The 26141-nt window shown below is 47.3% G+C and overlaps 2 protein-coding genes across 2 annotated transcripts; both read right to left on the bottom strand.

The window, feature by feature from the left end:
• Positions 1-475: 475 nt before the first annotated feature.
• Positions 476-13336, bottom strand: LOC120836050 (hapless 2-like). Its single transcript, XM_040211312.2, has 6 exons — positions 13100-13336; positions 8424-8521; positions 6750-6906; positions 6023-6188; positions 3835-3970; positions 476-615 (listed from the first exon to the last, which is right to left on the bottom strand). Exons 2-6 carry the CDS (start codon positions 8493-8495, stop codon positions 526-528), a joined length of 621 nt encoding a protein of 206 aa, XP_040067246.1. The 5' UTR covers positions 8496-8521; positions 13100-13336; the 3' UTR covers positions 476-525.
• Positions 13337-13957: 621 nt separating this feature from the next.
• Positions 13958-25365, bottom strand: LOC115316760. The gene is made up of 6 exons (XM_040211311.3): positions 25175-25365; positions 24345-24440; positions 23904-23971; positions 19775-19946; positions 18875-19006; positions 13958-14149 (listed from the first exon to the last, which is right to left on the bottom strand). Exons 1-6 carry the CDS (start codon positions 25280-25282, stop codon positions 13958-13960), a joined length of 768 nt encoding a protein of 255 aa, XP_040067245.1. The 5' UTR covers positions 25283-25365.
• Positions 25366-26141: the final 776 nt, after the last annotated feature.

The raw sequence follows: 26141 nt of genomic DNA, 5'->3' as shown, positions 1-26141 counted from the left end.
TAACTCTTTTGCACTGCCGAAGGAAACTCTCCCGACTCTGCCTCCTTCACAGAATTTATCATCACTGCTCAGGCATCAAGGACTCACTGCTGTCCCCCCAGAAAGAATATCATCTCGCCTCAATAACTCCTGTGCTATCAAACGAATTTTCGGCAAGACCAATGCTTTTAATGAATCCTTTCTTCCTCTCGCCATTTCCGAATGAAACCAGTTGCCATCATCTATAGTTACCATTAACGACTCTACTGCGTTCCTAAGTGCCCTTCGAATCCATTTTATGCGAGTGTGCCATTTTGCTGTTTTATATTTTGTATAACTTTTACTACACTTTTTTTTTATTTCTTTGTATCATTTTCCATTTGTGCGTTTTTCTGTTGTTTCATGTTAATAAACTGCCCCCCCCCCCCTAATGAAACATCTGCAAGCAAGAGTTCATAACAAGAGGAAGCAGCATGGTCCATTTAGCATACATTGCGTTTGGTTTATTGGTCATTTTATTAAATTGCGCAACTTGCGTCAAATTTTTTATATTTCCGATCTAGTTCTTCGGCTGTCTCGTTTCCGCGCCTTGAATGTGACGTCCCTTGCCGGCTTCCTGTTTCTTTCCGCTTCCTCCTGCGAACCAATATATATATATATATATACATATATACAAAACGGGTTACGATACGGCTTCGGCCATAAAGTAGGCGTTTGTAGTCCGATCGCATCAATGAGGAGTGACTGCAGAATCATCGTCATATACGCCAGCACTACCCCATTTGGTAGAAGGCTGGAAGCATCGTTTTATTGCCTAAGGGGATATTCGGTAAAGGTTGTCATGAATGGGCTGTCAACTTGAGAAATCTCTGATGACCAATGACGTTGGAACAAAAAAGGCAGACGAGGGGCGTAGGGGCGGCGGGGGGTTGGGGGGCGGTGTTGTTTTGTTGTGATGACTGGAACTCGTCTGACTAGCGTGCTTAGCGTCCTATACCGCCACGCCTCAAAATCGGTTCCGAAGTGCCTGGTACTTCGGAACCACTTTTGATACGTGGGCGGACATGACATCACTGGCAGGGCCCGTCCTACCTGATCGGAACGATCATCAGAAATTTTTGAGAGTTCATCAAACGTTCTTGACGGCCCATCAGACCTTTTTGATGGCCCATCAGACTTTTTGATCGACCATCACATGTTCTTGGCAGCCCATCACAACTTCTTGACGGACCGTCACACCTTCTTTATGGTCCAACAGACATTATCGGATGGCCCATAAGACCCTCTGTCGTACCATCAAACTTCTTTGATGGTACGACAGGCTTGCTTGATGGTACGACAGGCTTACTGAAGATTTAGCAACACCTTTGTATGGGTCGTGGTTATGTAAAGTCAAGAAGATTGGAATTTGATCGCTTATGCCGCAGCTTATGGTTCCGGTTACTTTGACGTTGGTTGTAATATTGGTAATAAAAAGGCCAATTACATTTAATGTGGAGGTAGTGATTCTCGTGGGAGACGTGATAACATTTCGAAACCAGTTCGAGGGCAGCGTATTACTGAGTGTCTTAGTTTGGAAAGAGTTCTCTAGTATATTAACGTTTATATCACCTCCTAGGACCAGTGCAGTTATTTGCTGATACAAAAGAGATAAACATTTCGAAATCCGCCGAAGTTGGGCGGTACATGACAGCTCTGATATTAACCCCAGATTTTAAGTTTAAGATCTGATAATCGCTCTTAGTTCGAGTAAAAATATCCAACAGCTCACATTTAATTGAAGATTTCACGTGAATTGAACACCGCCGCGTTTATGCTTACACGGTTTAAAAAAAAATGTGTGTAATCCGGCAGAACGAGCATATCAGCATCCTGCTGATCCCAGGTTTCCATGAACATTATAATATCGAATGATACGCAGCACTGCACTGATCTAGAAATGATATAATACAGTCATATGTTTATTTGCTGCAGAAGGCGTGTTCAAGTGAAAGATATGAGTACAATTTTGGGAAGACAAGAACTGACTCAGTTCTTCCGGCAATACAAGTTCCAGGAAGTCCATAAAAAATAAAGGAAAAAAAGAAAAAAAAGACTGTACAAGATAGAGCAGCTAAATTAGCAGATGTTTCCAACATCAGCCTCATTGGTTATCGGAACAAGTGGTGTTCTATCTGCTTGACAATAAAAAAGTGAAAGCTGCTTACAACTCCCTGTAACGCCGAATTAGAGCGCAGCTCTTAAAGGAGGAGGTGGGAAGGGCACTGGGGGGGGGGGGGGTTAAACTAACCAGGGGGTGGTCACATGACCTTGGGGGTCACGTGACCCCCAATGCCGATGATGTCATCACTGAGGTCACTGATGACGTCATCATTGACGATCACGATGCGGGTACCGATGACGTCATTAGTGACGTCACTGATGACTTCACCAGTGATGATGACGATGACGTCATCAGTGACGTCGCTGATGACGTCATCAGTGATGATGACGATGACGATGCGGATGTCGGTAACGTCATCAGTGATGATGACGATGACGATGCGGATGCCGGTGACGTCATCAGTGATGATGACGATGACGATGCGGATGCCGGTGACGTCATCAGTGACGATGACGATGACGATGTGGATACCAGTGACGACATCAGTGACGATGACGATGACGTCATCAGTGATGATGACGATGTGGATGCCGGTGACGTCATCAGTGACGATGACGTCATTGGGGGTCACGCGACATCGGCGGGGGTCACGTGACCTCAGGGGAGTCACGTGACTTCGGGGGGTCACGTGACCTCGGGGGGGTCACGTGCCCCCCACGAGGTCACATGACCCCGGTGGGGGGCTCGCGCGGTGCATTATGGGACATTTCCCATGATGCACCGGGGTCACGTGACCTCGGGGGGTCACGTGCCCCCCACGAGGTCACGTGACCCCGGTGGGGGGCTCGCGCGGTGCACTATGGCACATTTCCTATGATGCACCGCGCGGTTACGCCGACGGCGACGCCGACGCCGCTCAAGCCGAAAACGGGCCCCTAAGAGCTGCGCTCTAAAAATCTTGCCATTTCGAACCAAGACATACTTCCAATTACATTGATGCATTTTGGCAATCGCTTTTCCAAGAACCTGCTTCAGAGATGGGCATAAGTATTCGAACATAAAAGCATCCGCGCGTAAGGCCAAGATCCGAGTTCTTAATGCGCTTCTTTTTTGCTTTATCAAGGACGCCATCACGCCTGCTGCGGTTTACAAATTGCAGAAGAATGTTAGTTTCTGGTTGGTGTATGTCCTATACATGTCTTGGTGTATATCCTATACACTGTTTCACTTCAAGTCCGACTGCAGCGAGTCTACCATCCAATGAAACCAATCAGGTAGTTCCAAAAGTGCATCGTCACTGTGCTCATCGCCTTTGTTCCTTTGATAAATCATCGACTAACAAACCACGCACGAAAACATATGAACGCAGGATCGCGGCGCACTAACTCTGGGTGATTGGTTCAGTCTGTGATACCAAACGCACAAAGACAAGTGCAGTGTCGTGACGGTGCACTTTTGGTGCTGCTTGATTGGCTTCATCGGATCTTATAGCGTTGGCTGTGCACATAGACTGAATGGGAAACGAAGCATGGACGTTTGCAAATGCGGCCTATTGGAGCCGCCATCTTGCCGCTGGTGTTGGTAATCGTCTGATAGTCGAGCATTGCTGAGGCCATGGGTATACGCCTCAACAATGCACGACTATCAGACTATCTGCCCACACCAGCGACAAGATGGCGGCGCCCAGAGGCAGTACTTGCAAACGCCTACACTTACACGTGTCAAGCGCTGCTTTGACGGGTGAACCTTACGCTTTTGAGAAGCTGGTAGCTGGGCTGACTGTTCCTCAAGACCCGCTCCCTGCACAGTAGGAAGGGCCAGATGAAGAAGTAGAAGGTGTTCAGGAAAAACTCGGCAGTGTAGCCGATGACTCGGGTGCGACGTTTCCTGGAATGCGAGTTTATTTTTATTTTATTTTTTACTGCAGCACAAAGGACACTTTATGCTAAAAGAGTGGTGGAAGCTATCGTCAAAGCCTTCAGTGTTGTTTTTGGTTTTATAACCTCCCGAAAGAAACAAAAGGGAGGAGGTGACAGAGAGCAGGCAAAGAGAAAACCTAGGCGTGCTTTTGCGTGGTTAATGTCCTCACCGAAAACATAGGCCCGCTCTGCAACGTTCACGCTTTTTGAGGGACGCGCATGCTTTTGGATAGCCCTTAGATCCTCTTATTAATGTGCGAACTCAATCTATCTTCTCTAACTATACTAGAAAACCGAAAATTACAATCACGAGTGACCGGTTTCGCCCTTACAATTGCGACGAAACACCATGACACCCCCGCTCCCTTTTAATATTCAGGTTTGAACTCTGGGCCTTCCAGTGTCCGGTAGGGTGTGCTAAGTTCTAACCCCCCCCCCTCCTCCCTCCCTTTGAAATCCCAGCAGACCCTATAATATACACATGCATTTTGAACCGCCCCCCCCCCTTAAGAAAAAGATATATATATATATATATATATATATATATATATATATATATATATATATATATATATATATATATATATATTCCTGGTTAACGCCACTGCGCCAGGGTCGCGACTGGCAACAGCATGACATAACTTCACTAGAAGCTTTGTATCAGTTGCAGAGCTCGCGCTTTGTTGCCGAGCCAAAAAAGTTCTGGGTCGAACCCAAGTCGACGCTAGCGCTTCGAGTGGCTGACTGAGCATCAACAGCGACGTTGGCTGCACTCGGCTTCGTCAGCTCCGCGTTCGAGCCTTTGCGTGTTCCGGATCTGCACAGTACTGACAGCGTCATGCAGATGCGGCCGTGGCGGCTTCCGCGCGATATTTCGCATGTTTACCTTCGCATCGATTGAATATGTATGCAGCTTGTGAAGTATCGTTCAGCAAAACAATCTTTTTTGAATTTAAGAAATACGAGAGAATAAAACGTGTAAGGACGAACACAGACAGGATACAGTCCTTTCAACTGGAAACCGACATTTAATGATGCCACACTCCACGTGTTAGCAATTTCCCAGGGCCAGCCCTAGGAGTGGGCGACCTGGGCGGGCGGTCGCCCAGGGCCCCGAGAAAAGGGGGGCGCCGCCGCGCCCCCCTTTGTAAATTTTCTTTAGTTTTTTTTTAAATTTTATTTTAACGCGGCGCCCGACATAATTCTATATGCTTGATCGCCGTTCGTTTTTGGAATGCGGTTCTCTTCTGACAAAACTCTCGTGTTGTGCCATTACTCAGATGTTTACTAACAACGTGATGTTGTACCTACTAGATAGGGGCGTGTAAAAAAAAAATGGGGGGGGGGGGCGGAGGGGGGGAAGGGGGGAAAGGGGGGGAACCACGTTTGGAGTTTGCCCAGGGCGCTCAATGGTGCAGGGCCGACCCTGGCCCTTCCCTTTTCTGACCACAAATTCCTTCAGAAAAAGAAGAAAATTTTCGGAAAAAAAAAGAAACGGGAAGAAGAGAAAAAGAAGAACGTAAGTGAACTTTTCTTCTTAAAGTTAGTAGATAGATTAGTGGTTATGCCGACGTGTTGTGTACCCGAGTGTACGACCGCGGTTACAAGAGCAATAAAGAAGAACGGCACTTTTTTAAACCGCCAGCAGACGCAAAAAAAGAAAAAAAAAAGAAACAAGCTGAGGACCGCGTTATACTGCGCACAGGCAAGCCCCTCTCGGCAGGTTACCATGTGTGTGATCTCCACTTTAACAGCGAGGATGTTCTGACAGTTCACAAACACAAAAATAGGCAATGACAATGTGGAATTACCGCGAGAAAGATGCGAGTTCGTATATATATATATATATAAAGAGATATATTGCCTCGCACCTTTAATTGTGAGCGCTTGATCGACAAATCAAACTACAAGTGCATCTTTTTTTTTCATATTTTTGCTGGAGGTTTTTGTTGGGTGCGGGGGGAAGACGCGGTCATATTTTTTCTTTGAAGTGTAGAAAAGCAGGGCTAAGTGGACGCACGTTTTGGGATGCACGGGGTACCCTTCGAAGTCGTGCTGCACGGGATACTTGATGATGTCGCTCTCGTAGTAACGACTCAGCCGTTTCTTCCCGTAAAGGCAGGGCCGAATGCCGAAGTTGGCGACGGCCGTGTAGCCGGAGGCGCCGAGGCAAGCCTTTACAAAACCTACGTCGAAAAGAAAAAAAAGGGATTTAGAAATCAAAGATTTCACGAAGTCCTCGCTACCCTGCAGCCATATCTCTAACGGATCGCCGTATTTTTGGAAAGGAGCGCACGATTATTGAACATGGCCGGCGAGGCCGACGAGACAAGTCACGTTACGATTCTCATTCCCTCTCCTCCTCGCTACGTTCGGTCGAGCTGGTGAACCGAAGCGAGGCCGCTTCCCCTCATTCTCAAATTCGCCAGGAGGTCAATGACGTCATAGACCTCGCTTGATCGCGCCCTTGTCTCCCAAAAGTACGGCCATCCGTTTAAGATATCGAAATATGGGTGATGCTTTCGAGTTCATAGCGTCCCGTTCAGCGCTTCTGCAGCCGTATTTTGTCAAATTTCGGTTGGTGAAGCATATACTCAGGGAGCTCGCAGCGTGTGGGTAACGTGGGAAAGAGATTTTTGTAACAGGCTATGTATATCCTTTTATGTTGTGAGTTTCCTTTCTCTTCAAGCCCTCCAAGTTCACTTGGTAACTTCGCAAGATCAAGGGAGATCCCTGTGAGCGCTCACCGGCTGCCATGAGAACGAGAACCAGAGTCAGCAGAAGGCCCACACTTCCAATGAGACCGGGAACATCGCTGGATCGGGCTGAACGGCTCTTGTAGATGCCCGCCTTGACTGCGTCGGCCTCGTTGATAAGGCGACACTCGAGGCTCTCGTTGCCACACTAGCGTGAATGCAGAAAGAGTGGACTCCACGTCACGGGTAAGGTTTTTGGCACTCGCCTCTCGTCAGCCCGAGCCCATATCCAGGCACAAGAAGAAAATTATGTAACAATTCAAACAACGAGAATAATACCCCTGTCAGACGGGAAAGTAAATGTCATTTTGATCGAATGTCATTCACCGCTCGGCGAATCAGCTCGTGATGCTGGTTCTGCACACGGCGGGCGCACGCGCAGCGTGGCGTATTAAACACGCGGATTGGTCGAGCTGTAATGTCATTTTGCTTAAATGTCATTTAACGTGCCCGTCTGACGGGGGTATTAGACCAAGAGCAAGTGCGGTAGAAGAAAGAGTAAACCACGTCATCACGCATAGTACTACCACTACCTGAATACGTCAGCGACGTGGTCTTGATTAGGGGGCTGGGCCTAACTTGTACGAGGTTGCAGACCAGAAACATCAAGCATCTACGAGCTTTTGTGGTCGTGATTAAGATGAGTGTGTAAGTGTTCGTGTGTATGTGTGTGGGAGGGGGGGGGGGGAGACAATCTTTGTAGCGATTATTTTCGGACGTAAAAACAACCTGCTCTGGATGAACCTTGAACATTTTCTGCCCAATATTTATGTTACAATACGAAATTCTTGATTTGAGGGCGAAAATGAAATTGTACCTTAGTGGGATGATGATAGCATTTGTACCCAACTAGTGTGCGCTCCAGGTTCACTGGACGTCAAAGCGCAGTTTAGTTGGGTACAAACGCAATTATCATCATCCCACAAGGGTACAAGTTCGGTTTCGCCTGGATATCGAAAACTTCGCCTTGTAACATAAATGTGTTTTTTTCGGCGAAAAATTATTTTGGGACACGCATGCCCTAACCATGTAGACAGTTTTTTTGTTCTTAGGTTCAGTGTTTCTTGTAAGCCTGAGCGAAGTCAAAGGTTAGAAGGCACTCAGAAGTGCAGCGTCGCAGCGTCTTCATGGCGCCTGATTGGTTTAACCGATGATAACAGACGACACAGAGAGCGCAATGCTGTTGCGTTTATGGCATCGTTTCGTGTCGAAAAACAAAGTTAGATAGAGGTAAATCAGCAAAGATTTCGATATCTATCAAAAACAAAGCACTTTAGAGGAATCTTTTAATTATTCATGAGCGTCGAAAGCCCCACTATACTCGTTTTCACCTCAAGAAAAAAGGAAGTTTTGCGCATTGTTCATACGCCGCAAGAAGTAGTTCCCACAAGAGTTGGCTGTCAGAGGAAGAAGCGGTGCTTTTATTGTTTGAAACGTGCACGCCTTGATAAGATAACATATATATAATAAAAGCAAAAAACAAAAAAACACCACAATTTATCTTGATTATCTACACAAAGGGGGAATTTAGTCATTCTCCGCAAGGGACCGGACATTTTTTTACTGCGTTTATTGTGGTGAAAACGAGTATATAGTCTAAAGAGCTATTTCCTTCTTTTCTTTCTCTCTTTCAGACGGTAAAATGAAGGCAGAGGCGGTACGCACGCTGCATTGGCAGGAGAGGTAGCAGAAGCACTGCTTGCCTGGTCGAAGAGTCACCAGGCGGGAAGCGATCATGCCGAATTCAGAGTCATGCAGTTCCACTACACAGAGATAAAACAGACGCATCTGCTCTTTGAGTCCAACAAAAGGGTGGGAATTCGACATCCAGCATATATTTTATTAGCCACTCCAAATCCCGGCCGATGCTTTCTGGTCTTCAATGTTTTCACAATTTGATCGCACGAAGCAGTGCCTGGATGCACCATGATATGACCATCACGGGCGCTGCGTTGAAGCGCCGAACTACGCTTCCATGTAGATCAGCTTAAAGCACAACGATGGCGACGTGTGAGATTCTAAATCCCTGGATAGCTCTCACACTAAGCGGTAGTCCATCTGACGAAAAGAACCTTCGAGATCTAAGAGCTGCCGCTCAAATTGCATTTGCCGCGCTAGAACAAGAAAGTCGCCCCGTGGCCTGTGCTTTTAGAAGTCAACGGGTGTATACTGCACCGTAATACACACACAAGTGAGAACATCAAACGCTAATATTGCTGTTTTTTTTTTATTTGAGCAGATGAGAAAGGTGTCTCCGGTGCTTCAACGACCATGCGTTCTCCGCGTTAAAGGGCAACTCTGCTTCATTTTTGATATTTAGAAAACTATGTAGCCCTCTTCAGTATCATATAGGAAGACCCCATGTCAAATATTACGATCTAATTCCGTTTATATATTTAATAAACTGGCCAGCAAACCTTCAAGCGAGCCAAGTCGCCGAAATCCGCCAACTCTAGCGTGCGGCGCGAGGCGCAAACATCAGCGCAGTCAATGCCACAGAGTTGGAGCGGCCAACGTTGAACCACTACGTCAGAGGCATGACTACGTCATTCTCACGTTTTGCTTGTTTTTACTTCTCAGAGCGAAATTGAACGATGACGTCATGAGTTTCTCCTCCCGGTGTTGGCTGACCGGGCGTTGACGTGATCACCGTAACACGGATGCGCTAGTTTGCCCTGCCCTGCGCGCTTATCGGTCGGTTTCTCCGCTCCCCTTCTCCTCTTTCGTCTTCTCCCCTCCCCCTCTCCCCCGGGCCATCACCATCCACGCCATGCGAAGCGACCTGCCCGCGTCCAATAAAAAAAAAAAGAAGAAAAACGACCTGCCCGGCGTCGCGTGTTCTGTTTCTCGCTCCCTCCCGAACGTCACAAGACCACGTGGTTCGACGTGACGTGGCCATGACTCTGACGACCCGAGACCAATGTTGCCTGACGCAACCGAAGTTTCGGTTTCGGTATCTGCTATTAGGATTACACAAATAATATTCCACATTTCGCGAATCCGAAGACGTAGAGTTGTTTAGTAGTGCTTTGTGAATGTGAATCACATGGAAGCCTAAATTTTTCGAAATTCAGCGGAGTTGCCCTTTACTAAAAAAGAATACTGCCTGGACACCGGAGCCCGACCCGCTCGCTCTTGTTGGCTAATCTGACTACGACAAAGCCAATTATTGGTATTTTGAGTCCATTGCGGTGAAGTATTGACAGTTCCAAGAACATTGATAAAGTCTCCTTTCCCCTGTTTCCCATCACGGCCGCTAGCCCGCGCAAGTTGTCGCTGCATACTTGTATAGACCCTATTCCCCTCCCTCATGTCTTTTCGCTAGATGGCGTTGCCTCCTCGTGAGTTGTGTATAGTGTGCCAAATATCTGAAGGCCCGTTCACACACTCGCGTTTGACCACGACTGACTGAGACAAAAACTGTTTTGAAGTCCCTTGCAACGGCTTACTACCCGCAGCCGGTCGTTAACCGTCGCAAGAGCCTTAAAGGGGCCCTGCAATGACTTTTTGACTGGTCTTTAATTTGCACTGAACCTGAGCGTACTGAACGTAGTAACTTAATCCAACTTTTCTTTTCTCAAATTTCGCTTTATTTTAAAAGTTATAGGCAAATTAGAATTACAAAAACAAGCAAAAAATAACCTCCTTCATGACGTCGTAGGTCCTGGCTTGAGTGGCCTTGAACTAGAGGAGGAGTAGAGCGCACACGGCTGCCGCACTCCGTGTCGACGGCTCGAGAGGGCGCCACTAAAGCACGTGTTGGATAGGCTGTATGAAGCGGGCTGCCAGGGCAGCTCGCATTGCATTTGCAGCGCGACTAAACACTTATTCGGCATAACATTTCATTGGCCACAAACGACAGCAAACACGGGGTAAATATCAGTTCAGAACGGGAGCCACTTCGCGCTGACGCACCGCCAAAGCGCCAAATCGCCAGCAGGGCCCGCGCCGAAGGCCTTCGGAACGCTCGGAACCGGTCGGATTCTTGAGCCGGTATACGACCACAGCGCCGCCACGTACATCCGGGACCTTCTACGCTCCTCGTTTGTCGTAGCCTCATCCCACTAGCCTTTTCTAGTATGCGCCGTTTTTTTCCGCCGCTTGGTGGCGGGTATGTCGACGGGTCATTTCTCGTTTCCGTACTTTCTAAACCGCATTTGTTTCTTTTCTGATCTAAAATAGTGAACAAAAACTACTTTCATACATAATTCAAACGTTTCGCGACTCTTATATTTTGTATCTCGACTAAAAAAAAGCTCTTAGCGGCTTTGACCAGTGTCAAGCCCAGGACCAAAGACGTCACATTTTGCGCGCTTTCGGTACCGCGGGTCGCCCTCGTCGGTGGAGGAGGTTTCCGCGCCGCCCGGTTAAAATATGACGCACTGATATTTGGTTACCCTCTCCCTGCCCGCTGGCTTGCCCCAACCCCAAGAGACGTGGAAACCGCAAAAAAGGTAGACGCTTAAATATGATTGCAGGGCCCCTTTAAAAACTCGGTCTTGTCTCAGTTGGTCACATTAAAACGCGAGTGCTACCTCGAGAGTATTTCCAACTGCTCGATCGCGGTCAAGTGGTTAATAGACCGCGTTTGCGATGCAAGGTGCAAGGAAGAGGCCGACCGGTCGTCTGCAATCGTCTTCAAGCTTTGCCCTATAGCGTCCCCGCCCGTTATCCTCCTTGTTCCACGGAGGGGCACACACGCGCCTAAGTAACCAATCTACGCAGGAAATGTCCGCCGTCAAATTTCAACTGCTCGTTGTCGTCTGCCTTTCTTCCTCGCTTAAATTCAAGCTCTCTCTCTCTGCAGTCACACCGAGCCCGAGCGCAGGCGACGCTACCGTCCAAACGAGCCAACGAAGGCAGCGCCGAAAGTGCACCGTCCCGCTGCTCGTCTCTTTTGCTTTGGCTTTTGTGCGTCTCCTATCAACGGCTTAGTCAATCACGCACAATAAATGCAACATGATCCTGATCTTGCTTTTTTTTTTTTTAAGCATGAAAGATTTTTTAACGCTATCCCCTAATCCTAAAATTTTGTCCGTCCGTCCGTGCATTTTCCGCTAAATTTAGCGGGGGAAACTGAGGTCACGTGTCCTGTACACGAATTCAGTTGCCCCGCTAAATTTAGCGGGAAAATTGATGTCACATGACCTAACATCACGAGACCTAAGTACCAATTTAGTTCCTCCGCGGTCGTTATATCGGGGATTTGATCAAAATAATGGTTTTCACTCCCAGCCGAAAAGAAGGCTTCATGTGTTCTAAATTATTTTAAAACATTAGACCTTAAATACTACATTTCATACCTTATAGGGCTTTAAAGGTAAATATCGCTTCCAATTTTATTATTATTTTTTTTTCTTTTGTGCGGGATTGGTATACACCAACACAAGCAATCCCGCTTTGCCCGCACCAGGTGTGGGCACTGCGCATGCGCAGAAACTACATTCGGGAGGAGCGAAGCGCCTGCGCATGCGCTGTGGCGACAGCAGCGCCACCGCAGCCGCGTGACGTCGGTGAGTTCAGTTGGTCTATAGCTGGGCACATAGCAAACGCCCAAAGACGACTAGCGCCATGACGATGCACTTTGCATCGACATGGCGATGCATGACGATGCACTTGTACCCAATCGAAACGGCTGCGCTGGGGCTTGGTGTGAAACGGAGTACTGGGTCGAGACCGGTTAGTATTACGAAGTGAACGGGAATTGGAAATGCAGTGCTTGAAGTCTCCAGGAAGTTGAGGGGGTCCCTACAAGAAGGGGGGAGGGCCGGAAGGGGGGGGGGGGGGGGTTCTAACGAAATGTATTAGATGCACATGAAATAAAACCCACTGCTGGCTTCGTCCCCGCCGTACCTGCAACCCTCAAATTGCTAATCCCCAAATGTCACAACCCTGAAAAGAAGCTATTTTATTGCAAGATATGATTTTGATTTCACTAATGATTCGATATATCCGGTATTTTGTTATAACCGACTTCAGTTATAATAAAGTGCACAAGGGAATGGGAAATCATGATCGCTTCGCTATATCAGCTATTTCGCTATAAGCGACTTCGGTTATAACGAAGTGCAAAAGGAAATGGGAAATCGTGATCACTTCGCTGCAGCCGCTATTTCGTTATAACTTATAAGCGACTTCGGTTATAACGAAGTGCAAAAGGGAATGGGAAATTGTGACCGCTTCGCTGCAGCCGCTATTTCGTTGTAACCACTTCGTTATACCCGGTCTCGACAGTAGCGTTTTGCGCCATCTATGGGTATGTGGAGAATTCAGCTCGCACACGCCTTTTGCACGCCTGAAAGGGCCCTGCTGGGAAGCTGGAAAGCAAGGAGCTTGCCCACCGGTGCACCTGACGTCCTCGCGAATGTCCAGCGTGCCGAACTGGACGACGAACAGCAGGAGGATGGAACGTCGGGGCCTGACCGGAGCCGAGCTGGTGTCGCTGTTGGAGACGCCGTGTGTGCACTGGGTCACGAGAGCCGTGAAGATGGCCGGCGTGTCGCCCACATTGTGCGCCTCCACGCGCACCACGGACGACGAGAACGAGCTGCGAGTGGACACCACGTTGATGCGCCCGTTCGTCCTGGACACCAGAGCGAGCATATATAAATGCACGAGGCACTATAAGCTCCTTCCCTGATGTGAGAACCGAACTGGAAGAAATACTGCCCATTTCTTTTTTAAACAATCACTCGCCAACGGGCCCTGCAAAGTCCACCGGCCATGATTCTGTAGGTTTTTTTTTTCTTTTTTTCGCAAGCGTGAAATCCATGTCATTAAACAGATCGTGTACTTCGGGTCAGTCAAAAACTGTAATGTAACATTTGAACAAAACTAGATCGCCAATTAGTCGGCAGAAAAAGTAGCCCATACGTATCAGTATCACTCACTCTAACCGTTTTGCCTCAGAGTACGAAACGTTTGATACCTGTGAACATATCGCCTGCCCTTCCCCGCCCCCCTCCCCTTCCCTCCCAGGCTCCACACACACAAAACAAGAGAAGACACAAAAAACTAAACCGTACGGCTTTAACACTTTTGAAGGATAGAAATATGGAACATGTTTCGATCGCCATATGCTTGTCCCCAGGAACATTTACGAAAGTGAACGCCTTCTTTTTCAGAACATTATCTTCTCTTGTGAGAAATGTGATGTTCAACTGGTTACAATAAGGTCTAAGCTTTCGCTTTCAAGACGCCTACCCTTGCTTGAACAGCGTGATGTTCTCCGCGTTGATTTCGAGCAGGATCAGGCTCAGGTGGGAGTGGGCGTGGAAGAACGCCAGGAAGTGCTCCCCACTCGTCTCGTTGAACAGGATGGGCGACTCTGGCAGCTGCTTCTTGTACGAGCTCAGAAGCAAGGGCGGGAACTCGCCGGTCCTCCTCTTTTCCTGCGCACAAAAGACGTGCCTGGACCCTCCCGTACTGGAAGGGAAACAAACCCTCTTCGGGAACTTTTACATCGACCAGCAACAGCTTTCCCCTTGAGGGAGTTCAGCAATTGAAACGCGGTATAATTGGTTCACGAACGACGCATTGTTCAAAATTAACACGATTATTCTCTTCTTTTTTTTTTTTTTTTGTTCATAGATACAGTTTTATTCGTGTTGTCGGAACCTTGTTATTGCATTCTTATTCACCTTCATGAAACACGCATCGAAATTAAACCTCCTAGAGTTTGTGTATGAAAAATCTGTTTTCATCCAGACGCTGTTCTAGACAATCAAACTCTGAACAGCAATAACTGATCTTTCTTGTCAGTCCAGCCAATCAGAAAGGCAGCTGGTACCAAATGATCCAGTGGTCAGGCAGTTTTAGTCGTGAAAGAGATGGACGTCTTTTTTTTCAATTTTGAGACTTCATGGTCACGAGACTGATAGACCTTATGACTAACCGAGACGGATAAAAGGAAGGTTAATGATAAGTGCATCGCGAGTGCATCAGGAACCTCTTTCTGGGAGCATCGGAGGGTATAGAACAAGTACCTTATAGAGTCAATGACAGTTTAATGAACGCTAGGCGTGGGGTGTTGTGTTCACTCTTCTTGCGTCCTGCTTGCGTTTGCTTAGGACCGAGCTCTTGCGATCTCTTATGATAAGAGAACGTATACACTGGCACCATCGACCATGAGACACCATGGAACACTTGACACAACCGTATATTTCCTTTTTTTCGCATTATTATTATTATTTTTTTCTTTTGGTTTGAAAATTGTTTGGCAATGTTATCAACGATCATTTCCCATAGATGGACGCTTGACCTCGCAAAAACCGCAAAACCTTCGCGCTGGTGAAATGCCCTTCCAGGGTCCCTCGCATAGATGGCGCCTGTGTTCTCCCGTCGTAAGGAAGCACTTAAAGGCCGACGAAAAACCTCGGTTTTCTGCAGGGAAGATAATATCCTTAGCGCTCCCCTCTCCTAAGCTGCGAGGAGAGAGAGAGAGAAAACCTTTATTTTCGCTCCAAGTCCGGAGCTCCCTGCAAGGAGAGCCAAGTTGGGCCAAGGTAAAAAAAGTGGAGAGGTTTACTTACGTCTTCTCTTAAAAATATGTCGTAGGGTTCTTTTTCAAAGCATCTAAACAAAAACCACGAAAAAAGTCCTGATAACGTTTTAGGTGAGTAAGATCCATGAGCGTGCGCACGGTTTAAAGGGATGCTGAGCCAAACATTTCATTGTCTATAAAAGGTGGCGCACTATCTTTCCATGAGACAGCAGCCGCCGGTGTGCGCGAGCACACGCAACGAAAATGACGTCATCATATCCCCCATTCATGCTTAGTAAGCTTGAATGGGAGATTTCATGACGTCAATTTTGCTGCGTGTGCTCGCGCACACCGGCGGCTGCTGACTCATAGAAAGGTAGTGCGCCACCTTTTATAGACAATGAAATGTTTGGTTCAGGATCCTTTTAAGGTGAATGTCAACACAGTGTTCCGCTTACATCGTTAACACATATATTTATATATCACTGGCGAAAAAGTGATACATATATATATATATATATATATATGGTGGCGGGAGGCCGATGGCGTGGGTATAAAACTGAGAAGAACAAACCCTTAGTGAAAACCCTTAGTGAAAAACAGTGAAAAACAAAAACCCTTAGTGAAAAACAGCAACAACGGACGATTTAATCGTCCGTGGTTGCTGTTTTTCACTAAGGGTTTTTTTCTTCTCAGTTTTATATATATATATACATATATATATATGGTGGCGGGAGGCCGAAGGCGTGGGTATAAAACTGAGAAGAACAAACCCTTAGTGAAAACCCTTAGTGAAAACCCTTAGTGAAAAACAGTGAAAAAAAGTGAAAGCCGTTTACAAATCCCTGTAACGCCGAATTGGAGCGCAGCTCTTGAGGAGGAGGAGTGAAGGGTACTGAGGGGAGGGTAGACCCCTCCTCCTCCACTCATTCTTTAATATGCTCCGGGGGGGGCGGTCACGTGACCTCGGGGGGGGGGGGGTGTCACGTGACTTCGGGGAGGGGGGTCACGTGACCTCGGGGGGTCACGTGACCTCAGAGGGGTCTCGGGGGGTCACGTGACCTCAGAGGGGTCACGTGACCTCAGAGGGGTCACGTGACCTGGGGGTCACGTGGGGGTCACCTTGGGGTCACGTGACCTTGAGATGACCTTGGGAGGGGTCACGTGACCTTGGGGAGGAGACCACGTGACCTCGGGGGTCATGTGACCTCAGAGGGGTCACGTGACTTGGGGGTCACGTGACCTTCAAAGGGTCACGTGGGATCTTGGGGTCACGTGACCTTGAGATGACCTTGGGAGGGGTCACGTGACCTCGAGGGGTCACGTGACCTTGGGAGTCACGTGGGGTCGCGTGACCTTGAGATGACCTTGGGAGGGGTCACGTGACCTGGAGGGGTCACGTGACCTTGGGGGTCACGTGACCTTGGGATGACCTTGGTTACGCCGACGGCGACGCCGACGGCGACGGCGACGCCGCTCAAGCCGGGAACGGGCCCCTAAGAGCTGCGCTCTAAAACAAAAACCCTTAGTGAAAAACAGGAACAACGGACGATTTAATCGTCCGTTGTTGCTGTTTTTCACTAAGGGTTTTTTTCTTCTCAGTTTTATATATATATACATATATATATATATATTACACTTTATTTAAAAAGTTGCTTCATGGTAACTTATTATTGAATAGATGATATCGCCGTGCAACCGAAGCATGAAACATGAATCGCCACTTTCGAGGCGGCTTATTATTGAAGCGACCGGAACAATTGATGAGTTTTGGTTTTGTCTCACGTCACAGCTTCAGACAAAACAACGCTCTTTAGTCTCGTTCACACACTTGCGAGTACTTACGACCGAGTGCGTTAAAACCGCTTGTAATGTCTTACGACCAGAGAGCACACTGGCACCATCTTTCGTGTAGCCGTTGAACACTTCTGATTTCCGAGTAGTTTCCACTTTTTTAGGGCATCATTTTTTACTGCCTTGAAAAATGTTGGACAATCTTATAAACTTCTATTTTTCACAAATAGTGCGCACACCTGATGTCGCAAATACCGCAGTACCTTCGCACTAGTGAAATGCAATTCCCGGGTCAGCTTATAGATGGCGCCAGTGTGCCAGCGTGTTCACTCGTCATAAGGGATCACAAGAACTCGGTCATAAGCAAACGCAAGTATGTGAGCGCGTACTTTGTTATATGTAAAAAGAAAAGAAGATACTTTGGTAGGATAAGTGATTCACCTCTTGTTCATGGGGTGGCAGTGGTCCGCCATGTTGAAAAGCGAGAGATCATTGATGCATTCCAGGACGTCGCTCGATTTGGTCATGTTGTTCGGAATGAGCATTATGTTGTCTGAGCCGCCCTTCGCTTTCCCAAAGACAGAAAACACTGTGTTCATTTGGAGTCAGACAGACAACGTGGAATCGGGACAAATTTCTGAGCAAAATAATAATTGCCGGTATTGAAAGAAGATATACTATATGACGTGAAATACTGCACCAAAAATGTTAGGAATATATATATATTTAAAAAGATTTGAAATATAAAGAGTATAGTGCTTGATAATGTGCTGTGACTTTGTGTTTTGAATGTATCTTTTGCTTTTTTATCCCTCCGGGTGAATCACTTTAAGTGTCACTGCATAATTGTTCTTTTACATGTTGTATGTATTACCACTCCTGTAAAGGCCTTGTAAAGGGCCGACAGTATGAATAAATAAATCATTTGTTTACGTAACCAGAAAATTATGAAACTTGTTTATTTTTCTTTTAACATTCAATAACGGCAGAACAAAAAACGTTGTAATTCATATCCTCTTCGCCGACAAAGAGTTACTTTAAAAAAAAGAAAAAGATATGTTCTTGAAAGGTACTTCGACACCGCAAGAGCTCCTTTAGCTCTTGAAGAACGGTTTCGGCTCAAGCACTTGCGCGCTAGAAAGGCAACTAGGCGGTGAAGAACTTATTCGCATAAAAGAAAATAGATTAAAAGAACTCATTGTAGGTTTTTCACGAAGCCCTTTTAGGCGGATACTGGAAAAATCGTTTTAGGGTGGAAAAGATGGACAAGCCAAAGAACTTTTGAGAGTCCTTTTAAGACCAGATTTGGCTTTTTCAGAGTGCAACGGAACTAATGGTGTAATGGTATACACTGGATGTCATGTTTGAGTGCGTTGCTTAAAGCGCATGCTCCGAAAGAACTCCGAGTTACTGTACGCCAAGAAAATATACCTTCATTGGGCGAAATGCGCCATCAACGTGCACTGGAGTCAATCGAAGTTGTTGATTTTGGCCGACGACAAACGGGAGCTAATTCTGAGCGTGAGTTACGACAACTCGCTCAAGCCTGGCTCATTGAGCTCATGCATCTTTCTTCGTGATTTGTTTTACGGCGTTTTTATTATCAAATTTCATAATCTCATTGAAGACAATATTAAAATGTAGAAACATAAAACGTTTTTTTTCTTTTTGCCCAGTCGATTAATTGCAAGGGTATGAACCCCGCACGAATAGCGTTACGTCCAAGATGTTTGTGTGGATCTTGAAAATACCTAATGCATACTAATACTACAGTACCGTAAGATGTTTCGAGGTAATAAACATATATATGTGCAAAAAATGTGTATGAGGGGGCACTCACAGCGAATACGGACGACATTTCATTCACGGGCACTCCCGGATTAGGGTACGGGATCAGCGCCCTCAATGTCTTGTAGTCTTTGAGTACGAACTCTGCCTCGGGTGCTTTCTCTGACAAGTAACTGGCAGCAACCTGCGGTATGAAGGGCAGAGGGTACGGGATGTGAACGAGGAAGTAGGTGCCGTTAGACGTTACAAATGGTTACCTCTTTTGGCCTAACTTCATGAGCGCGCACGAAGCCAGTATAGACGCATGATGGCATGTAGTCATTTGTTTTTAATTAAGGATACTCTAAATATAGATCTTAAGTTCCAGTCAGATCCAAATGTGTTTTTATATTTAGACAAGTTGTTAGCTCATACAATTATTAATTAAGGCAAGGGTCCTGAGGTTTTTAAATGTAACCATTAAAGGGACTTCTTGGTAATTAACGTTTAGTTAGCTTAATTTGCTTGGTAGATTCAATAGAACCGAATTACATTTACTTGAAAAAAAAAAAAAAGAAGTAATTTTGTATCTGAGGAGCCCAGGGGCGGCAATCTGGAAACATTCGGAAGTGGTGCGATTGTACGTGTAGAAACACACCGACAGGCGAAATAGCTCTCGTCGCTGGCGACAAAGGTTTCTCAGCCACGGCCGCTCCATACCATCCTTTTCCGCGACGGGCCGTGTCTCAAATTTTCTGTTCCAGTTTTCATATAGCTGCAATACCTCAGACAATGAAGCGAAGATCCTCTGAGTTTTAGTGTTTATAATACAGTTTTAGGAACAATGTGATGCATATACAAGTTTCTGAAACCTTACAATACAATGCAACGAGATCCAATAGAATTCCTCATTGTTTTTTTGTTTTTTGTTTATTTGTTTCAGTCATCTAAAAAAGTACGAAAAATGGCACACCGTGTTTAGGCTGTTGGAGTCCAGCGGATGTTCAGCGCTGAGTACGAGTTCCTCGGGCGGGTCCATAAGCGGTTGCCAGCGTTGCGACAAGTTTGAATGTTCGCTCTGGACAAACAGCTGAACAAAGGTGTCTTGCTTGATGACCGGGGGTCCGAGCACGCAGACGAAGTACCTTCACGGTCGAGCGAAGCATGAGCCAAAACTAAGGTCACTCCGGGCTTCTATGCCACTGTGTAACTTCGTTGCAGACTAAGAAAAGCCGGACACGATCCTACCACAAGGCCCTCCACTCTTTCATATTGAGTAGAGGGAATGCTGGAGACAGTGGCGTACCAACTTGTTCTTGAGTAAGGGGGGGGGGGGGAGGGGCGAACCAACCCGCACCCCCCTCCCCAAGGACGGGGGGCGGTGGTCTTGGTATCCCTTGGACGCCGCCGGCTAGTGTTTGCCCTGCCCAGTGGTGGCTGTTTCAGGGGGGGGGGGGGGCAAAACACATGCCTTGCCCCCCCCCCCCCTCTAAGAACTGGGGGGGGGGGGTCCAGTGCCCCCCTTTGCCCCCCCCCCTCCCCGGTTGGTACGCCCACGACCGGAGAGGAGGCAAGTGAAGAGAAGGAAACCCCCAATGATGGTAGCACTGTTACCATAATTGGTGACAGTAACAGCACAGAGCATGCTACAGTAACACTCTAGCATACTCTGTGAAGAATATTAATTTATAAACGTATTTCATGGGCAAAAAGTTAATTGATGTCTACATGCCTCCAACCTATGACGTCTTTCTCGTGCTTTACGTTTCGAGACCCGGTGCATGCTATGCCCAATGAAATGACATCTCGACCTCGCACCCACTGATGTTACACTTTTGAGCGGCCTTGCTCAGCCTATGTTTATTATAAACTGGAACTTCCTTGTTTTTACAGTCGTCGAATACAGAGCTCATTAGTTATTTCTTGATCTCACTGTTCGCCATAGAGCGCCAGGTAGAACGACGTAGAGTCGCTATTATGTAACATCGAAAGAGCATACCGAAACAGAAGTCGCGTAAACAAAAAGAAAAAGGTTACATTCCGTCAAAAAGTCACATCACACAATGAAACATTGTTTTCATCGCTTGCTCATGCATAACCATACACGTAAAAAAAAAAAAAAAAAAGATTGGCACACCTGTTAATAGGGGCAGGGGGCAAACCGAAAAATCTAAAAGAACACTCGAACGCGTCTGAACATGCCCGGGCGTTGCACTCCAAGAGTTAACCTGTAACAGACTATCGAAGCTGTGCAAGGAATTCTTTCGTGCGACTTCTGCTGACGAAAGACAATCGCGGTTGCGCGTGATCTCTGCGTAACGTATCATAGACTCTCGGAAATCTCCGAGTGTACAGACAATTCAGACAATCGCCTTCTGCGCCATTCTGCGCATGCTCTGTAGCTCTCATCTCCGAAATATCAGACGTCCACAGCCCAGTGACTCGACATTTTTCGCCTTAGTGATAAAGGCATGGAAACATGCATAATCAGAGCTGTGTGTGTACAATGTTCCACGCTCGATGCCGTCAGGGTAGCTAAACTCGTCGAGCACAACTTTGTGTCCGAAAGTTACGGAACGCGCTAATTGGACTCTCGCGACGCTGACGTCAAGCCGAGCGAGGTGTCAATCATCCAAGCTCTCTCGGTGCTCAAATTCCAGTAAGAATGTAAAACACAAAGTCGTAGCGATCTCCATCGAAGCGCGTGCGAGCAACACCGTGGTGCCAGCCGATTGAGCGGCTGCACTGATGACGTCTCGCCCGAGTGTCCCTACATCCCTACGCCGCGTTAGAGTCAATGATGCGTAGATTGTACCTAGGCGGCCGGTAAATACTCTGAACTTTCTCGTCGCAAGATCGTCGTTTGCGGAAGTTATTGGTGACGACAAAGTGACGTTTCACAACTTTGGGAAGGAGTTATTTGAGGCCAAAATCTTCGCTTCGGAATCGAGGCGAAGATTGAACTTTGTGATGTTGTGGAGCCGTGCGCGGTGTACGCGGGCGGCTTTATAGAGCTCATCTTCCGCCACTGTCAACAACGCCACCGGGGTCACCCACAGGCGGTTTGTGTAGAGACGTCGGTAATGTCTGAGAGATGAGGAAAAACGGCGGATAACAAAAAAAAAAAAAAAAGAAAAAAAAAAAAGCCGAAGAAAGGGAAATAAAAAAAAATTAAAGTCGTTTACAAATCTTTGTAATGCGAAATTAGAGCTCAACTCTTGAGGAGGAATAAGGGAGGGTACGGAGAGGAGGGTATGCTCCTCCTCATCCCCTCTTCCTCTCCTTCCCTCCTCCTCCCATTCAGTTTCTCCGCTAAATTTAGCAGGGAAAAGGACATCACATGACAATCTAGCGGAGAAGCGAATTCGCGTTGAAGTCACGTAGCTGGGAATTGAATTGGTGTTGAGGTCATGTGACGTCAATTTCGCGCTAAATTTAGCGGGCCGGTTACGCCGACGGCGACGCCCACGCCGCGAAACCCGGAAACGGGCGCCGAAGAGCTGCGCTCTAAAGAAATAATTAAGGTACGAACAACACACACACACACAAACACACACACACACACACACACGCACGCACGCACGCACACACACACACGCACGCACGCACACGCACGCACACGCACGCACGCACGCACGCACGCACGCACACACACACACGCACGCACGCACGCACACGCACGCACGCACACGCACGCACGCACGCACGCACGCACAAACAAACAAACAAACAAACAAATAGGAGTCTCAAGAAGGGCCGTAGAAATTGTTCGGGAGAGAGAGTGAGAGACAGGAGGTGATGGTGGTGAAGAAACGGGGATGTTCCTTTCCCCTAATATTCTATTATAATTCTCTGAAATGCTATGGTGGTTCGGGGCTGGGGGCGATACCCCCCCCCCCCCCCCCCCCTTATGCCCCTTGCCCCCTCTTTCGACGCAGCTGGGGGAGGGGGGCTAAATCCCCCTCCCTATCCTCCTGTTTCGACGACCCTGCTTAGAGGTGTTCCAATGAGCAATGACGAGGAACAGCACAGCCTGCAATTTTCGAAATAACGGTTCAAGAGATTCTGGAATTAAAACGACTCGCGTTCCATGAGCTCAAGGGTGGCCATGACAGACTTTCAAACGAAAGACTCCTGCCAGGGCACGTATATAGTGTGCGGGCGCGTTCAGTGACATCATTTTATAGTTGATACCTTTGACGATGGAGTCAGGATTATCAGTTGTGAACGACAAATTTGATGGTGCGTGTTCAAATCGACGATGTCAAGTTTAGTGTCCTTGCGTTCTCGAAGCATCACCGCCATCACCATCATATTGACAACCTGACATTACGTTTATTTCCTTATTTCCGTCGATAAACATACTTAATTCCAAACTGACTGATCTTCGAATGTCTACCATAAAATGATTTTATCCCGCCGATGAAGGGACAACTGCCCGGAGGCGAAGTTCACCCGAAAATAGACAACGGTAGTCGGCTGGTCGTGACCTAGCCACGTCGGGCTACACTTTGGCCAGATTCGAAAGGCCGAGATAAATCAAAAGAACGGCAGGGACGCTTTTTAGTAAATTCTGCTTTATCTGCGGAGATAAGAACGATACCAGACTATCCACTTCGACGGTGTTGATCTTAAAATGCAATTCCCAAGCATCCATCGTGCTTTTTAGAGACCATCAAACATGACGGTCGCAGCTGATAATCTCTGTTGTGACGTCACACGTATGAGCCACGGTCGTCTCCGCGCGCTCTCTAGTGCTGCTCTTGTTCGGTGCCTAGGGAGGCGTAGGGATTTTTCGTCCCCTCAACGAAAAACGTCACTAAGACAGACGGATTGGCGGGTTTTTGAGAAAAGAAAACTTCGCAGCAATCTTTCGGCTCCTCCCCCCACTATGTCATAACACAAAGAATATTTTTGTTGACGAGTTTAGCGACCCAGAAGACCAATCATCAATTCCTTGATCGGTTGAACCAATGAGAAGTTCGTGGGAAAGTTGCACCCTATACTGCCCGTGCAATCTCATGCTGCCTGCATACAGGAACATCGAAAAAAAGAAACAAGAACAAAATTGTACCTGGGGCAACGATATCAGGTGCGCTTACCACAGTTTGCTGTACGTGAGGCAGTGAACAGTACAGTTGCCGCCAGATTTACAGTTGCAGCAATAACCCTGAGAACAGAAACCGTACATTATATAAACTGATCGCAAAGATCGATACAAACAAGTCTATGTTAAATTGAGTTTTAACAGGAGTATGAAAATAGCAATATTTGCAAAACCAAGCTCTACGCGTTTTTTTTTTTTTAATTTTAGTTCTTATTGGATTGTGGAGGCTGATGTTCAAAGCACAGTACATTTTTAACCTATCAGTCTTGTGGATTCTCATAACGCGGTATTTAATTCAAAATTATTGTCGAAAAACGGGTCACACGGATTACGACGATTCAGGATTATTATTCCTAGACAGCACTTCAGAAAATATTAAAACGGGGGGGGGGGGGGGGGGGGGGGCACTAAAGCATTGCAGGTAATACTGGCTCACCCTCGGAGGACGCATAGATTTGTCAGCTTCTGAGCAGAAGCTGAGGTTGCAGGATTTTTCTGGGAGGTGTGTTTCAGTCACCTTGCCGTTGACGGTCTGACAAGAAAAAAAGAAATGGCATTAAACGAATCCGAAAGCAAGCCTAACCTAGGCTCAGCCAACAAAAATCATAGTTCACACTTTCTCTCAAACCGTTATATTTTTGTTCCAGTGTCAAGCAAAGCTGTGAAATGTCTCCCAAATCTACCACGCGCCCACCAGCGTGTCCGCGGACGAGTAAAAACGAGGCAAGGACGGGTGTTAGAAGGAGTTAGAAGAAAGCTGTTTTGCATCAAACTCGGTTAACATAAACCTGGTCTCACAATCTTGCATTCGAGTCCGTCAATCCACAAAAAGCTCTCCCATCGATATGACCACGAACACTGTCATGACTAGGGTAGCTGAAATGCGCCTCCGGCTGGTGTGTCTGGCGGTCTATAGACCGCCCATCCATCGAAAGTGGTCCCCAAGTGGCAAGAAATGACGTGACAGGAGCCAGCGTGCCGTACTGTCGCATGTCGCGATTTTGGCGGTTGGTCGTAAAAATGCTGGCGGAAAAAAGAAAGTGGACCCGTGGGTCGCTGTCGACGCGGCGTCCCTTCTCCTCTCTGCATTGGTTATCATCGACTGTACCGCTAGAGAGGGACCTTTAGCAAAGCAGGCGTTTGCCACAATTAATTCCACTGCTGCACATTCACCACGATCGCGACAGGCATCAGCATGTCACTCCTACGACGTCATCAGGCGGAAGACGAGGGACCACTTTTCAGGACGCCGCGGTATGAACTCACCAGTCGGAGACGCATTCCAACCGCCACAGTCGAACTAAAGCAGAAGACCTCGCGAGGCTTTTGGTCGTACTGCGATGTAGCGCAGAGGGTAAGCGAGCAGCATGTCATCCTGTCTGAGCCGAAGGACGATGGAGCTGAAGAGCCGAGTGGTCCTCTCCAGCTCTGGTTCGTAGACCTCCGTGACGTGCACGTAACCGCCGCTTTTCTTGCCCTGCAAAAAGTAGAAGGCTCTTAAGGACATCGATGTACACGAGCTTCCTATACTCGGCGTCAACGTTTTAGTGCTACGTTTTGATGGATAACTTATGCGGAGCGCATTTTCGTCTGCTTCTTTTGCGGGGGTTGTGGTGTCGTCAGAACGCCGAGCTCTGGTTTGTTCTCAATGAAGAATACTGGGTAGAGCTCAAGGCAGCTTGCTTTGAGGTCTACCCGCTATCTTTCAATCAGAGCCCATAAAAGCTCAGCGTCTTTCTGACGTCACTGTAACTCCTGCAAATACTGGGTAGAGCTCAAGGCAGCTTGCTTTGAGGTCTACCCGCTATCTTTCAATCAGAGCCCATAAAAGCTCAGCGTCTTTCTGACGTCACTGTAACTCCTGCAAAAGAAGCAGACGACTTGCTCTTGCTTTAGTGCGTCTTCATTGAACTAGGGCGAGTGCGAATGAAGGCCACATGTTCTCGCAGCAGTGTCAGCATTGGGGCAGCTGCGGTAGCCTCGGTAAGGCTGGCGCAGCTTCCACAATGCTGCCATTGCTGCGAGAACGTGTGGCTTTCATTCGCGGCGCAAAGGAGGCGTGCTGAAGCACTGTGGAAGATATATACTAGCTTCGACGACGTAGCACTAAATAGTTGATGTCGAGTATAACTATAGGTAATATGTTTCATCCCAAATCAAAGCGCAGTGGAGGACACTGCGGTCCGAAGGAACCAATCAAGCAGCAACGGCCCTCGTCGTTTCTATGAGTTTC

The sequence above is a fragment of the Ixodes scapularis genome, unplaced genomic scaffold (genome assembly GCF_016920785.2).
Source record: "Ixodes scapularis isolate PalLabHiFi unplaced genomic scaffold, ASM1692078v2 PGA_scaffold10__122_contigs__length_95168666, whole genome shotgun sequence".
NCBI lineage: Eukaryota > Metazoa > Arthropoda > Arachnida > Ixodida > Ixodidae > Ixodes > Ixodes scapularis.
This window is presented reverse-complemented; position numbering and strand designations above follow the sequence as displayed.

Coding starts and splice junctions, on each gene's coding strand:
- LOC120836050 (XM_040211312.2), bottom strand. CDS start 8,495: ATGATCGCTTCCCGCCTGGTGACTCTTCGACCAGGCAAGCAGTGCTTC. Junction 3,971..6,022: donor TACCCCGTGCATCCCAAAAC/GTGCGTCCACTT, acceptor CTCGCATTCCAG/GAAACGTCGCACCCGAGTCA. Junction 616..3,834: donor GCTACCAGCTTCTCAAAAGC/GTAAGGTTCACC, acceptor ATTGGTTCGCAG/GAGGAAGCGGAAAGAAACAG.
- LOC115316760 (XM_040211311.3), bottom strand. CDS start 25,282: ATGACATGCTGCTCGCTTACCCTCTGCGCTACATCGCAGTACGACCAA. Junction 24,441..25,174: donor TTGGAATGCGTCTCCGACTG/GTGAGTTCATAC, acceptor TTTTCTTGTCAG/ACCGTCAACGGCAAGGTGAC. Junction 14,150..18,874: donor AAATGTCGTCCGTATTCGCT/GTGAGTGCCCCC, acceptor TTTTGTGCGCAG/GAAAAGAGGAGGACCGGCGA.